Source organism: Hyla sarda, chromosome 1, assembly GCF_029499605.1.
Source record: "Hyla sarda isolate aHylSar1 chromosome 1, aHylSar1.hap1, whole genome shotgun sequence".
NCBI lineage: Eukaryota > Metazoa > Chordata > Amphibia > Anura > Hylidae > Hyla > Hyla sarda.
Window position 1 is genome coordinate 170,444,506 of NC_079189.1, and position 14,986 is coordinate 170,459,491.

The 14,986-nt window shown below is 43.9% G+C and overlaps 1 protein-coding gene across 3 annotated transcripts in view; it reads left to right on the forward strand.

The window, feature by feature from the left end:
• Positions 1-14,986, forward strand: part of ANKRD50 (ankyrin repeat domain containing 50) — a 66,001-nt gene that overhangs the window by 14,409 nt on the left and 36,606 nt on the right. Inside the window, exon 1 of one of the 3 annotated variants that reach the window (XM_056563784.1) lies at positions 433-554. The exons of the other annotated variants lie outside the window; for them this stretch is intronic. Within the exon in view, the coding sequence (XP_056419759.1) occupies positions 523-554 (32 nt within the window). The 5' untranslated portion in view covers positions 433-522. Of the gene's footprint in view, positions 1-432; positions 555-14,986 lie in introns of those variants that run through there. 3 annotated transcript variants of the gene reach the window in all.

Sequence of the window (14,986 nt, forward strand, 5' to 3'; positions counted from 1 at the left end):
CGATCCCGAACAGCTCCCTGAGCTAACCGGCACTTTTTACTTTCACTTTTAGCCGCGTGGCTCAGCTTTGAGCGCGCGGCTAAAGGGTTAATAGCGCGCGGCACCGCGATCAGTGCCGCGCGCTATTAGAGGCGGGTCCCGGCTTCACTAGGACGCCGGGCCCGCCGCGATATGATGTGGGGTCACCGTGTGGGACCCAGGACGTACTCATAAGTCCTGGGTCCTTAAAGGTTAAGATATCAAAGCAGACAAGAAAAAAACAGACAATTAAGGTTTCAGGCTGATTGAGAAATCTCCCCCATTGTGGGAGATTCATAAAGTCCTGTGCTAAGAAAATGTTGACCTGTTTCCCATAGCAACCAATCAGATTGCTTCTTTTATTTTTCAGAAGCTTTTTTCAAAAATGAAAGAAGCAATCTGGTTGCTATGGGCAACTGGTCCACTTTTCCTCTGCACATGTTTTGATGAATCTCCCCCAGGGTCTGCAGTTCAGTGAGGTGCTGCAGCTGCCAAGACTGGGCAATGATACTGAAGGCTAGGAGAAAGCAAGGGAGGTGAGTAGAAGCTTTATTTTAGATTTATTATGCAGCCTGGGCACATTGCTGTCAGCATCCTGAAGTACACTGGCCAGAGGAAGGCATAAAGGACACTCTCTTAAACCCCTATGGCAATGTTTAGTGTCTGGAGCTTTGTATGGTAAACATAAGGTTAAAACTTGATGGCCAGGTTTACCACAGAAAAAACAGTAGCATCCATCCTAAGAAATTCTGCAGTTCTGGCAGCATTCATACACTAGAACCTAAATTTTGTTGCCCCTTATTGTTTCTATACATCTGCACGTATTTTACAGTTGCTGTCTGGTTGTGTAGTCTTATAACTTCCATGGAGGTCAGATCTTCTGTGATGGAATGACTGTGCATTCGGTTCATTCTATGACTAGCGAGCCATAGTTTAATCTGCTGGGTCTGGCTGATATTCTGATCCGTAATCTCACTGATCAGCCGTCAGCTTCCATTTACCACAGTTTTCTCTGCCCTCTTCATTGACAAGGTACAGTGTGCATAATCTGTTTGCTGTCAATGGAGAGAGAGAGATACAGAGCTGTAAAGGCCTTTACCACGCATCCTCTGTCCATCAAAAGTATATATACTCTGTAAATGATAGCTGTATAAGGCCCTGTCCGTATCATCGGTGGTAGGATCTCACGGACGTGCACTGTATTATACACAACAATGCAGTCTGGTGGGATTTTTCTCAAAGAATGAATTCTCCCAAAATCTTTTTAGGAAACCCTACTGCGTGTTTTTAGTTTTTATTTTATTTTTATTTTTGCTGCCCAATTGGGCTGTAGTGGTGTTTGGGGGAACTTGGTCCCCTAACTGAAACACATCTTCTACACTAAATTGGCTCCCTTTTATGTTCCCATGCTCCTTCCCCTCACCTCCTCGGTTGAACTTGATATAAATGTTCCGTTTCTTCAACTGTACTATATAACAATGTAATAAATGTCAAAGGCAGAATTCCTGGACCTCACTATATTGTGACACATGTGTCTTGGTAGATGTGTGTCAGTAGCATACAATTGACCAAGTAAAGTTCTGAGAGTATTCACCAAGAGAAAAACTGGTCTGGTTACATGGTGGCTAGGCAGAGTAGGGACTAGAGATGAGCGAACTTACAGTAAATTTGATTCGTCACGAACTTCTCGGCTCGGCAGTTGATGACTTTTCCTGCATAAATTAGTTCAGCTTTCAGGTGCTCCGGTGGGCTGGAAAAGGTGGATACAGTCCTAGGAGACTCTTTCCTAGGAATGTATCCACCTTTTCCAGCCCACCGGAGCACCTGAAGGCTGAACTAATTTACGCAGGATAAGTCATCTACTGCCAAGCCGAGAAGTTCGTGACGAATCGAACTTACTGTAAGTTCGCTCATCTCTAGTAGGGACCTCAGTTGAAATCTCATAAAGCAGAGGTAAGGAAGCCGCTATGTGACAGGTAAGCACTAAGCACATCTTTTGTCTTGCTTGTAATGTTTAAGTCTACAACTAATCCTCGGCTATTAAATGCAAGCATTGCTGACGGATCGGTGAGTGCCCTAGAATGGGCACCTGGCAGAGAGGAAGTAGAAGTGGTATTCATCGGAGGAGCCATGCTGCCTCACATTTAGGATGAGGAGAATTCATTTCAGCTTCTGCTTTGACTTCACCAGTGTTTGCAGCTCTTATAAGTAATAGCCATTGTTGTTCCTAGCAACCAGTCACATTGCAGCTTTCATTTTTCAGCGATCTTTTTAAAGATAAAAGAAGCAATCTGGTTGCTTTGGGCAACACCTCCACTCTTCCTCTACACAGATTGATAAATCTCCTTTTTATGTCTGTTGCCCAATAGTGTTTTAGAATTAATTCCCATATGGCGTATTTGCTGTGGCTTTTCCTTCTAGATTTGTTGATGAAAAATGTACAGTGGAATACAGTGTCAGCAAAGTGTAATATACCTTATCCATATGCTGCAGATACTTTCCGGGTGTATATTATCCTACAGAGCTGAGTTTTAAATGGGCACTGTCAGATACAAAAACTTTTTATATGTTGTACATCTTGACAAAACATTAACCTTTCTAAAATACCTAATATAATCCTCTGTACTCTCTCTCCTGTCTGATAGTACTCCTCTGTGCTCTCTCCTGTCTGATAGTACTCCTCTGTGCTCTCTCCTGTCTGATAGTACTCCTCTGTGCTCTCTCCTGTCTGATAGGACTCCTCTGTGCTCTCTCCTCCATCTTATAGTACTCCTCTGTGCTCTCTCCTCCATCTTATAGTACTCCTCTGTGCTCTCTCCTGTCTGATGGCACTCCTCTGTGCTCTCTCCTGTCTGATGGCACTCCTCTGTGCTCTCTCCCCTGTCTTATAGTACTCCTCTGTGCTCTCTCTGGTCTGATAGGACTGACTCCTCTGTGCTCTCTCTGGTCTGATAGGACTGACTCCTCTGTGCTCTCTCCTCTGTCTGATAGGACTCTCTGTGCTCTCTCCTCTGTCTGATAGGACTCCTCTGTGCTCTCTCCTCTGTCTGATAGCACTCCTCTGTGCGCTCTCTCTCCTGTCTGATAGCACTCCTCTCTCCTGTCTGATAGCACTCATCTGTGCTCTCTGCTCACACGGAAAATACTATCTGATCTCCCTTTTTGTCTCTGTACATTCAACGTAGGGGTCCAGATCGTTGTGGAATTTTCTGTAGAGAGAAAAAAAAATCTCCAGCTTTACTGGAACCATAAACATTTTAGATGATATTGTACAGTGAAAGAGGATTACAGGCTTCTATCAGAAGTCATGGCCAGTCACACCTATAGAGCAGTGTTTCTGGGAAGTCTATATATTTTTCCCTCTAATGGACTGTGTATATGTGAAGAATTACAATTGATGTAATTGCTCCTAGCTTGACCTAGCATCGGGCATTGATAGCTTTAGAATTATTGTGCTTGTGGTATGTGAAAGAATGGATGTTTTAGGAAGCCATACTGACCCCACTCATTGTACAGTGGCTGCAAAATTATTCAGAGATTTAACAAAACCTGTCTAGATGAAGAGTGGAGCAGTTGCCCATAGCAATCAGTCAGATTGCATCTTTTATTTTTCAGAGGACTTTTTATATAAAAAAAGCAATCTGGTTGCTATGGGCAACTGCTCCACTCTTCATCTACACAGGTTTTGATTTGGGATGTCCCGATACCGCTGCCCCGTTCTCCCATCCTCACGTCCACATCATGGCGTTCCATGGAGGAGCATGTGACACACACGTCACTCCACCTCCTCCACTGCGCCCAGCCTAACACTACGGAGGAAGCAGAGTGACGTGTATGTCACATGCTCCTCCATAGAACGCCATTATGGGGACGGGAGAACGGGGCAGCAGCACCCGTCAGAGGACAGCCGCAGGTGAGCTGTTTACAAGGGTGGGGGCTGCGGTCTACAGAAGGGCTGCTACTAACGTCTGCAGGGGGCCTGCTGTCTACAAGTGGGGGGGGGGGGCTACTACTAATGTCTACAGGGGGCTGCTGATAGTGTCTGCAAGGGGATATTACCTAATATTAAAGATAATCTTACAGCAGAGTCACCTGGACTAACTTGACCTTGGGGGGGCGGGGTGTGTGTGTGTGTGTGTGTGTGTTTTTTTTTTTATATAAAGAAAGGGGTTCTTTGGTTTAGTTAAGGAGCAAATGTCAGCCTACTAGGGGTGTCAAATACCAAAAGCATGCTTTCCTCGGCCCTTATAGGGTTTACTTCCTTGATGATGTTCTGAACCCACTGGAGCCATCAACTGAGGATGTCGTTTGTTTTTGCGTGTTCGTTTTTTCCTCCTCACCTTCTTAGAGCCATAACTCTTTTATTTTTTTATCCACAGACCCATATGAGGCTTGTTTTTTGCACAAACCAATTGTACTTTGTAATAACACCTTTTTATTTTACCAAAAAATGTTCAGCGAAACCAAAAAAATTATTTGTGGGGGACTTTTAAAAGAAAACAGCAATTTTGTAACTATTGGGGGGTTTTGTTTTGACACAGTGCACTTTATGGTAAAAATGGCATGTTATCTTTATTCTGCAGGTAAAAGGACCCTTCACTACCATTTTACCTCATCTGATCCCTGCTATAACATTGCAGGGGGGCCTGATAAGCACCCTGAGCTAACTCGCAATAGTCATTCATTCCTTTTGACTGATCAGCATTGGTTAATGACAGGCAGCACTGGTATTACTGCTGCCCATCAGCTACTGCGCTTGCATCAGACATTTTAAGGCTCCAAGGTGTATATGTACGCCCTTGGTCATTAAGTCCCATGTTGCAAGGGCACCAGCTACAGAGCCACAGGATGCAGATCACTGCTCTGTAGCGCAACCTGCTGGGGGTTGTAGTTTTGGGTCAGTTTTGGTTTTCGTCAAGCAGCACTTTCATAATTCTTGGTTTCAGACAAAATTTTTTATTTTGGTACACCACTTAATACGATTATAAAAAAAAATTATAAGAGTGAGCGGGGTGAGTCAGTTTGAGTTTCCGGCCAAGCACATCCCAAATTTTGGGACCAAAATTTTCATTTTGTTGCACGTCTTATCATGATTGATCTTTAAAAAAAAAAAGGAAGTTGATGGGGATTTGATCAGACTGATTTCACTAACTTGGATTCTGCAGTTTGTTCTATACAGTGATACATAGAAGCTTCAGAAGCCAAACACATAAAATTGCTATTAAAATATATTTTACAAAAATAACTTATTACAAGCATCAGAACTCATCTGTCCCACCATATGTGGTTACTGTCTGTAAACTGTAACTAGTGGGGAAACTGGCAGAACTGTCTTGTGTGATCGGTCATATACAGTAGAGTTTGCCATAGCCCAAATACTGGCACAGGCACACTTACATTTTACACTTTGGGGAATCCTATATGTAGTTATCAAGTCTGGCAACTTGCCATTTGTTTTCAACACAGAACTACAATATCCCATAGTTTAACATAGAGGTCTCCAGACTGTGGCCTTCCAGTTTTGCAAAACTTCAACTCCCACCATGCCCATGATTTACTAAAAGCATAACTTAGACTGATCTAACAATGTGCCATGTTTTTCAAAATGGCTCAGGCTGTTTGATAAATCTGAGTACCAATGACACAAGCAAAGAAACCCTATCTGTAGGGGGGGGGGGGGATGTAACACCCTTATGTACACTCAGGGCACATGTAGGTGGACCATGTAATGTCTGCAAAAAAACACAAACCCCAAAATAGGAAAAAGAGCTGTGGCAGACTGACGTATCAAAAAAGACAACTTTATTATTAAAAAGCATAAATAACACATAATGTATATGTGCCAGTAAAAATAAATTTAGGCAACAGTATGAGTACAAATAGGTATTATACACCCTATCAAGGTGCATTAGGGCAAAAGGTGCAAGCTGAAGAGATATCCACCTGTGCAAAATAGATTTGCGACCAGGAGACGTCCACCTCTACGACCGTTTGGGACAGGAGTCCTTCTTCCGGGAGCGGAAGAAGGACTCCAGTCCGAAACGGTCATAGGGTTGGACGTCTCCTGGTTGCGCATCTACTTTGCGCATGTGGGTATCTCTTCAGCTTGCACCTTTTGCACTAATGCACCTTGATAGGGTGTATAATACCTATTTGTACTCATACTGTTGCCTACATTTTTCTTTACTGGCACATATACATTATATGTTTTGTGCAACGTGTGTGTGTGTATATACTCACCTCACTAATTAGCTATACAGTGTGTGGCACTTGCCACTTTTGCAGGTTCATGCACTTTTTTCAGGAGATGTCCTTTGTTTCAGCTGCCATTCCTCCTTGTCATTTATGTGTTTTAAATTGTGCTTTTTAATAATAAAGTTGTCTATTGTTTTGCTACGTCAGTCTGCAACAGCTCTTTTTTTCAATTTTTTGGGGGTTTGATAAATCTGTTGAATTTTTGACTATGTTCACACGGCGGAGTTTTCTAGCGGAATACAGCAGGAATATATGAGCGGAATCCAGCGGAAAATTCCATTTGGAAATTCCATTACAGCAAAGTCCCATTGTTTTTTAATGGGATTCTGATGCATCATGCACACAGCAAAATTTGCGTGCCGGAAATTTGTGTCCGGAAATTCAGACTCAGCAGAAAGAATGGACATGTCAATTCTTTTTCTGTGGAATCCGCTCCAGAAATTCATTGTCTATGGAGATTGTGTGCATTTCTGGACAGTCCTATTGCCCATAATAATCTGCCAGTGCCTGCTGTCTGCAAAATGTCTGCCTGGACGTTTTCTGGGCTGACCTTCTTTGTGAACGTAGCCTTCCACTGTACATCTAAGTTTAGACCAACTATTAGTTGGCTTAAATTGTGGCACATTTTGTAAGTTCTCCAGCCTTACCAAAAGATGTCTTTCATGAGGGTAGGGTCACACAAACACACACCTATATGCAATGTATTTCACGCTGCGCAGCGTGAAATATGCAGCATATTCTTCTATTAGCTGACATACAGGGCTACCTGGCACGTCACAGTTAGCTCTGTGTGTCAGCTAACAGAAGAATACGCAGCGGATTTCCCAATTTTCAGCGGATTACACTGCATACACATTGTGTGTGACCCTGCCTTAAATTTATATTGTATCAGCGCCATCTTATTAACATATTGAGAACCTATTCCATACCCCATGTTTTACTAAAAATAAATAATTTAAAAAGCCTGTGGAAAGAAAAAAGAAATGGGGAAATAAGACATTTTTTCCCAAAATGTTTTTTGTAGGTTTTTTCTTACCAGGCGTTCCCAGCTTTAATTTTGGTACAGACCACCTTCCCCCCCAAGGTCACTGAATAAACTGTGGAACATTATGCTGGTATTATGATGCTGTATTGATATTTCTCTCCTTCAGGAAGCAGACAACTAATCGAAACAGATAAATTGATGGTTTAGGGGATAGACTAACCCTGAAGGTAAATCTGCTGTGTTCTTTTAAGGGAGACTAGGTAGAAGAAATCTTCTGTTGACAGATCTGACTCTGCTCATGGAGAGACTGCAAAATGACAGATTCTAATCTGATTCCATAATGCATAGACTGGGAATTCAGGAGCTGCAGGGTGTTGTGCAGTGAATAGTGAGTTAGGGCAGGGTCACACACACGGCGTGCATCCGCAGCGTATTTAATGATTGCAGTCACAGAGGGACCACTACAGTGGCATATTTCCTGCTTTAGAAATCGGCCAATACGAGCAGACACACAAAGCTACCCAACAGGTGCCGCCAGCGCATCCACAGCATGAAATATGTTGCGGATGTTCCCCGCTTGACCCTGCCATAAGGCTATTTATCTGTGTGCATTTGGCTGTCCGGGCATGCTAGGAGTTGTAGTTTTGCAACAAATGGAGGCACACTGGTTGGGAAACACTGCCATAAGGTGGGCACTTCTACATTTTGTTTCCTTCTAGTGTAAAAGAAGACAGTTATGTACAATATAAAGTTTACGTATAATATTTGTTGTGAAACTTCAAACTCAAATTTGTGTTTCTTAAAGACTGTAGAATTACAGTAACTGGAAATTGTGTATATGAGGGCATCTTGGTATGTGTGGGATGGCTTCAGTTTGGAGTGTTTAAACAGAGTATTGGGACGCTTCTTGCCACTAAGTTAGCTGCAACTTGGGCCCCAATTTCTATAAATATTAGTTTTTGCTTAATATTAATATGAGCGTTGCATGCAAAGCCTTAGGACTGTTTCTGATGTATAGAATACCCACTAGGGATCGACCGATTATCGGTTTGGCCGATATTCACGATATTGGACGTTATCGGTATCGGCAATTACCTTGCGGATAATCCGATAATGCAACGCTAAACCACCACCGCACCGAACTGGGCAGAGACTGCCGCCGCCCCATTGCCTTTTATAATTACCTGTTCCCGTGGTCTGCGCTACTTCTGGCTGTGTTACGCTGTGCGCTGTGTTACGCTGTGCAATGACGAGTGACGTCCTCAACGCAACGTCACCATCAGTGCGCACAGTGACAGCTCAGGATGCCGTCGGAGCCAGAAGTAGCGCGGACCCCGGGAGGCAATGGGGCAGCGGCGGTGGTTGGACTCGGGAGGACCCCAGGACAGGCAGGGGGAGAGAAGCTGGCGGCGGCAGCGGTCTCTGGCATCGCAAAAGCCGCTGCAGTTCATTGATTTAAAGCGCCCGCTTTAAATCAATGATCTCCAGTGGGGGGGGGGGGTTACGGTTGATGAGAAATAGCCGATAACTTATACCGGAATATCTGTATAAATTATCAGCTATCGGCCTTAACCTCCACAGATTATGGATGTCGGCCCTGAATGATCGATATCTGTCAATCCCTGATACCCACATCCCAACATAGGGCTGTAGCATCTGTTCTCATTTGGCTTTTTACTGATAACTATATTATTTCTTTTTATTTGTGTGTTGCATTTTATAAATTATAGGAAAACATTTCTTTGTGATTGTGCTAAACTGTCAGAAAACAGAAGTGTGAACATTCCCTTAAGGTGTTGGGGTATGTTCACACTGCGGAACTCCGATCAGGAATTCTGATTGAAGATTCTACTGCACTAATCTAGTATTGGTGTGAATGAGTCTTCTGCGACACATTAACACTGCAGAATTTCAGCGGAAGAGGAGTCCCCTGGGGAAAGTAACACGCTGTAAGAATGTCCATTCTTTTGTCAGAAATATGCTCTTATTCCCATACACCAGCAGTTTTGTGTAGCAGCAACCAGGATACAAGAGATGTCTTATTTCTTTTTGTTATTTGGGAATGGAAGGTATCAGTCACGTTAAAAATAGAAATGGGGCATGCCTGGCATATGTCATGTTCCAAATATTAACTATGTGAAGGAGACAGGAACAGGATATTTCACTTGGCTTATGCCCAAGATAAACAGCGTGCCTGTCGGTTTGCATTATAATATGACTCTTCTTCTGGATTCCTACCTGATCCCTGTAAATAAATAGTGTATTTAATGCACTGATTTAGAGTTGTTGAAGCTTTATTTTGCTATAGGATTGTTAACCAATGAGAAGTTGACAGTTACCTAAGTTTAGGAGTCTCTTGCTTTGTGTGATTTAGACTTGTGTTTACTGGATCCAGCTCTCTTAGGTTAGGTTTACATTGCTGTTGTGCTCTGACTTGTTCAGTGTTTTTTATTTTGCACCAAACTGACCCTAAACAGGTCGGAGCACAAATGTCACCGCCAGGTCCCGAAGGATTCCATTGACTTAAATGGGTCTGTCTGTTTATCTGCTCCACTTCTGTCCTTTCAACGGACTGAACGACTAACCTCCCTTTTACAGGAGCACAGTAGCTGTGTAAACTTAGCCTTAGGTGACTAATTTTGTTTTGTCTGGCTTGATGCTTTCTCAGCTGTCACTAAAACCTGCCCAACCAAGTCTTGTACAAATTCTGCAAGGGTTACTTTCTGCAGCGATACCAATTGATAAATCACAACATACAGATAAACCAAGTAAAGTGGTGTTTTCTGGTCACCAAAAAGATCAGGGTGTTTCCAAATCCATAATGATGAATTGCCATTCCCAAATATCCCACTAGGTTGAAAGCTCCCCGTATCCTGCTGACATTAATCTGATGTGTGTTTTAAAGAGAATCCGTCGCCCACAATAACCTGCTATTTACATTTTTATGATATGGGGCGCCATTTGTGAGTTATGCCCCTAAATTAAAATTCTTGAATGAACTGCTTTGGTGTTCTGGGGGTGCTGCCAGCTCCTTGTTGCCCTCTAATGACCACCGACTCTGCCCTGTAAGAAGTGCATTGCAGCAAGTTTTGCCTGCATGTAGCTGGCACTTGCTGAGAGATCTCCTGCACTGCTGGACTGTACAACCACTGCGCTTGCTCCACTTCCATGAGCAGCGTGGAAGCTCTGCATGGGCAGTAGTGGTATACCGTACTGTTTTTTTTTTTTTGTTTGTTTTTTAAGATGGAATGAAGTGTTGGCTTGTTTTAGTTGCCAAGTCATGGTGGCACATGTCATATATGTGCTTGCCAAATATGCACCCACTCTTCTAGACTTTAATGGGTTGTGGCTATACCCTGGGTTTCTTAACTTTTCATAGTGTATTTTTAGAGTGAAGGGGACTCTGTCATCAAGATATACACTGCTCAAAAAAATAAAGGGAACACTGAAACAACACAATGTAACTCACACAACAAGTCAATCACACTTCTGTGAAATCACACTGTCCACTCAGGATGCAACACTGATTGACAATCAATTTCACATGCTGTTGTGCAAATGGAACAGACAACAGGTGAAAATTTATAGGCAATTAGCAAGACACCCTCAATAAAGGAGTGGCTCTGCAGGTGGGGACCACGGATCACTTCGCAGTTTCTATGCTTCCTGGCTGATGTTTTGGTCACTTTTGAACGCTGGCGTTGCTTTCACGCTATTGGTAGCATGAGACTGAGTCTACAACACACACAAGTTGGTCAGGTAGTGCAGCTCATCCAGGATGGCACATCAATGCGAGCTGTGGCAAGAAGGTTTGCTGTGTCTGTCAGCATAATGTCCAGAGCATGAAGGCGCTACCAGGAGACGTGGAGGAGGCCGTAGGAGGGCAACAACCCAGCAGCAAGACCGATATCGCCACCTTTGTGCAAGGAGGAGCACTGCCAGAGCCCTGCCAAATGATCTCCAGCAGGCCACAAATGTGCATGTGTCCACTCAGAAGGTCAGAAACAGACTCCATGAGGGTTTTATGAGGGTCCAACATCCACAGGTGGGGGTTTTGCTTACAGCCCAACACTGTGCAGGACATTTTGCATTTGCCAGAGAACACCAAGATTGGCAAATTTGCCACTGGCACCCTGTGCTCTTCACAGATGAAAGCAGGTTCACACTGAGCACATGTGACAGTCTGGAGATGCTGTGGAGAACGTTCTGCTGCCTGCAACATCCTCCAGCATGACCGGTTTGGTGGTCGGTCAGTAATGGTGTGGGGTGGCATTTCTTTGGGGGGGCAGCACAGCCCTCCATGTGCTTGCCAGAGGTAGCCTGGCTGCCATTAGGTACCGAGATGAGATCCTCAGACCTTGTGAGAACATATGCTGGTGCGGTTGGCCCTGGGTTCCTCCTAATGCAAGACAATGCTAGACCTCATGTGGCTGGAGTGTGTCGGCAGTTCCTGCAAGAGGAAGGCATTGATGCTATGGACTGGTCGGCCCATTCCCCAGACCTGAATACGATTGAGCACATCTGGGACATCATGTCTCGCTACATCCACCAAAGCCACGTTGCACCACAGACTGTCTAGGAGTTAGCGGATGCTTTAGTCCAGGTCTGGGAGGACATCCCTCAGGAGACTGTCTGCCACCTCATCAGGAGCATGCCCAGGTGTTGTAGAGAGGTCATACGGGCACCTTGAGGCCACACACTACTGAACCTCATTTTGACTTGTTTTAGGGACATTATATCAAAGTTGGATCAGCCTGTAGTGTGGTTTTCCACATAGATTTTGAGTGTGACTCCATATCCAGACCTCCATGGGTTGTTAAATTTTATTTCCATTGATTGATTTAATTTTTGTGTGATTTTGTTGTCAGCACATTCAACTATGTAAAGACTAAAGTATTTCATACGATTAGTTCATTCAGATCTAGGATGCGCTATGACCAAAAATGGGTATCACAGTATTTTTTAGGGATTTCCCAATACCATTTTTTTTAAGACAGAGTACCGATACTTTAATTCTAGTACTCGCCGATACCAAGTACGAGTACTTATATTTTAAAGGGAAACTGACAGCAGGGTGACGCGGTTTCTGGCGCTGTTTACCGTATGATATGTGGGTTCCTTGTATACAATGGAGGCGGCTGCTGTAGTATGAGCCAATATTTCTCTCTTCTCCATTGGACAGAACAGGGAATTTGCATTGGCGGTGAGACCGATGTACACATGGTGAGCAGTGGTAGAAACCGGATCACCTGCACTATCTAGCTATAAATTCAAGTTAGTGCAGGTGACTCTGCTGTAAGATTGCCTTTAATAGTAGGTAGTATCCCCTTGCAGACATTAGCAGCAGCCCCCCTGTAGACATAAGTAGCAGCCTCCCTGTAGACCAGAGCCCCCCTTTAGACAGTGGACCCCCCTTTAGGCAGCAGCAAGGGGCCCCCCCCTTTAGGCAGCAGCAAGGGGCCTCCCCCTTTAGGCAGCAGCAAGGGCCCCCCCTTTAGACAGCAGCAAGGGGCCCCCTGTTTAGACAGCAGCAGCCCCCCCACCATATTTAAACAGCAGCAGGGTCCCCCCCCCCCATTTAAACAGCAGCAGGGCCCCACCGGTAGACATTAGTAGCAGCCCCCTCCTTGCAGGCAGCTCACCTCCTCTGTTGGGTGCTGTCGCTCCACTGTCCCGTTCTTCCGTCCTCTGGGCTGCATCATGTCGTCCTATGGAGGAGCATGTGACATATACGTCACTCTGCTTCCTCCGTAGCGTTATGCCGGGGAGGAGGCGGAGTGATGTGTGTGTCACATGCTCCTCCATAGGACAACATGATGCGGCCTGGAGGACGGAAGAACGGGACAGTGGAGCGGCAGCAGGTATCGGGCATGGTATCGGGGACATTAAACGAGTCCCAGATACCATATATATAGCTAGTATCGGCCCCGATACCAATATTGGTATCGGGACATCCCTAGTATTTTTCCAAATGATGGCAGTTTCCCCCGATGTGAAGACAGAGCGCTGCGGCTGATAATTCATTCAGGGGGGCGGGGCCCGACCGGTATTGCTGTATATGGGATAAATGATATCGTAAACAGAAAACACACTGGTATTCGGTATGAACCGGTATACCGCCCAGCACTAGTTGGATGATTACTTTAATAAAACTAGTATCACAAATATATATCTGGCTTGATTTTAGGATATCTTGTGAGTTTATTCCTTGTCCCACGTCATGGGTGCATTTATGACCATATCTTAGGTGGTAGTGTTGTCCTGTGACCTGAGATTAATAGAAGCACAGTGATAAAAGCCGGTCACATCTACAATCCATGTGACGCTTTCAAAGTCTGTAAAGGCTCGGCATGAAAACAAGGCCCCTTTCACTGCAGAAGGGCAGTTTTGTCTCTGCTTTGTGCATCTCACAGTGTGGTTCAGTATTGATGCAGATTTAGCCATAGTAACCTGTATGCGATATTCAGCAGTAACAAGAATGGCTTTGAGAAGCAGGCGCTTTTCTCGACCTTTGTGCTTCAATTGTTTTTGTATACCATCCTGCAGGAGGTTTCTTATTCCTATGTATACAGAGCACTTATGTCCCAGGCTGGAAATTTCTCCTGGTAGCTTGGGTTATCTGAATATATGGTCAGAATGTTAACTCTGTAGGCAGTTTCTATTCATTATTTCTTTCCTGGAAATATAAGTGGGTTACGGAAATTGTGACGTTAGTTAAGACTGCCTGACTGTATATTTCTTTTGTACTGCTTTTTTACCTCCTTTACATTCTAGTGAGGCAGTGGTGCCTGCGCTCTGCTATTCTGGCATATACTGTGGGTATACTATAAATTTCTAAGGTGGAAATCCCACTTTAAGTGCAGGAGGTGCACTGAAATTGAATAATTGTAAAAATGTGGGTAAATTATACATGTTTTGTAATATTTTACACAGAAAAATTTGAGGATTATTTTGTGGTTTAAATTTGCACGGTTTAATGAATTGTCTTTAAAGTATACCTCCAGTTTTACAGGAAATGATTGTAGTATAGAGAGGTGCACAACAACCATTTTTCTAAATCCCTTTTTATTGGGGGTTCTGCTTTTAAATAGTTGTATGGACCAGCCACCACTGTGGTTTGCTCAAAACTATGTGTCGGGGAACAAATTATCCAGCTCTTTATCCTAGGCTTCTCCTTTATCGTAGTATAAAGAACAGGGTACACTGGCTTTTTTTTTTTTTTTTTTTTTTTTAAAGCGTAGTAGGTTTGAAAGCAAAATCACCAATGGAAGGGATTTAGAAAAATCATTATTGTGCAAATTCCTGTAATATACCGTATATTTTACCTGTATAATTCAAGGTACTTTATGCTTAAAATAAGAAAACAAAAGGGGGAAAAAAAAGATGAAACCTTTTTGCAGTGTTTACTATTGATTTTTCATTACAGGGGTTCACCACCCTTTTAACTTGTTTTCTATAGCGTTGCAGGTATTATAATGAATAACTGATACAGTTTTCTCTGTGGCCCTATTCTCTCCAAACATGGAGCTCCGCCCCCACTTAGTTCCCCTTCCCTCTAAGTATTAAAAAGCCGAAGTTTGACGAACGGCTCTCCCATAGAGCATTCTGGAGGTGGTGTGGCGTCCTCCGCTTCGGGCGGGGGTCGTGACGCGCTCCTGTGCTTTAGAACCATGGCTCCCAACAGGAGATCATAGGGGGAACCCAGCACTAATCTGTCCGTACATGGTT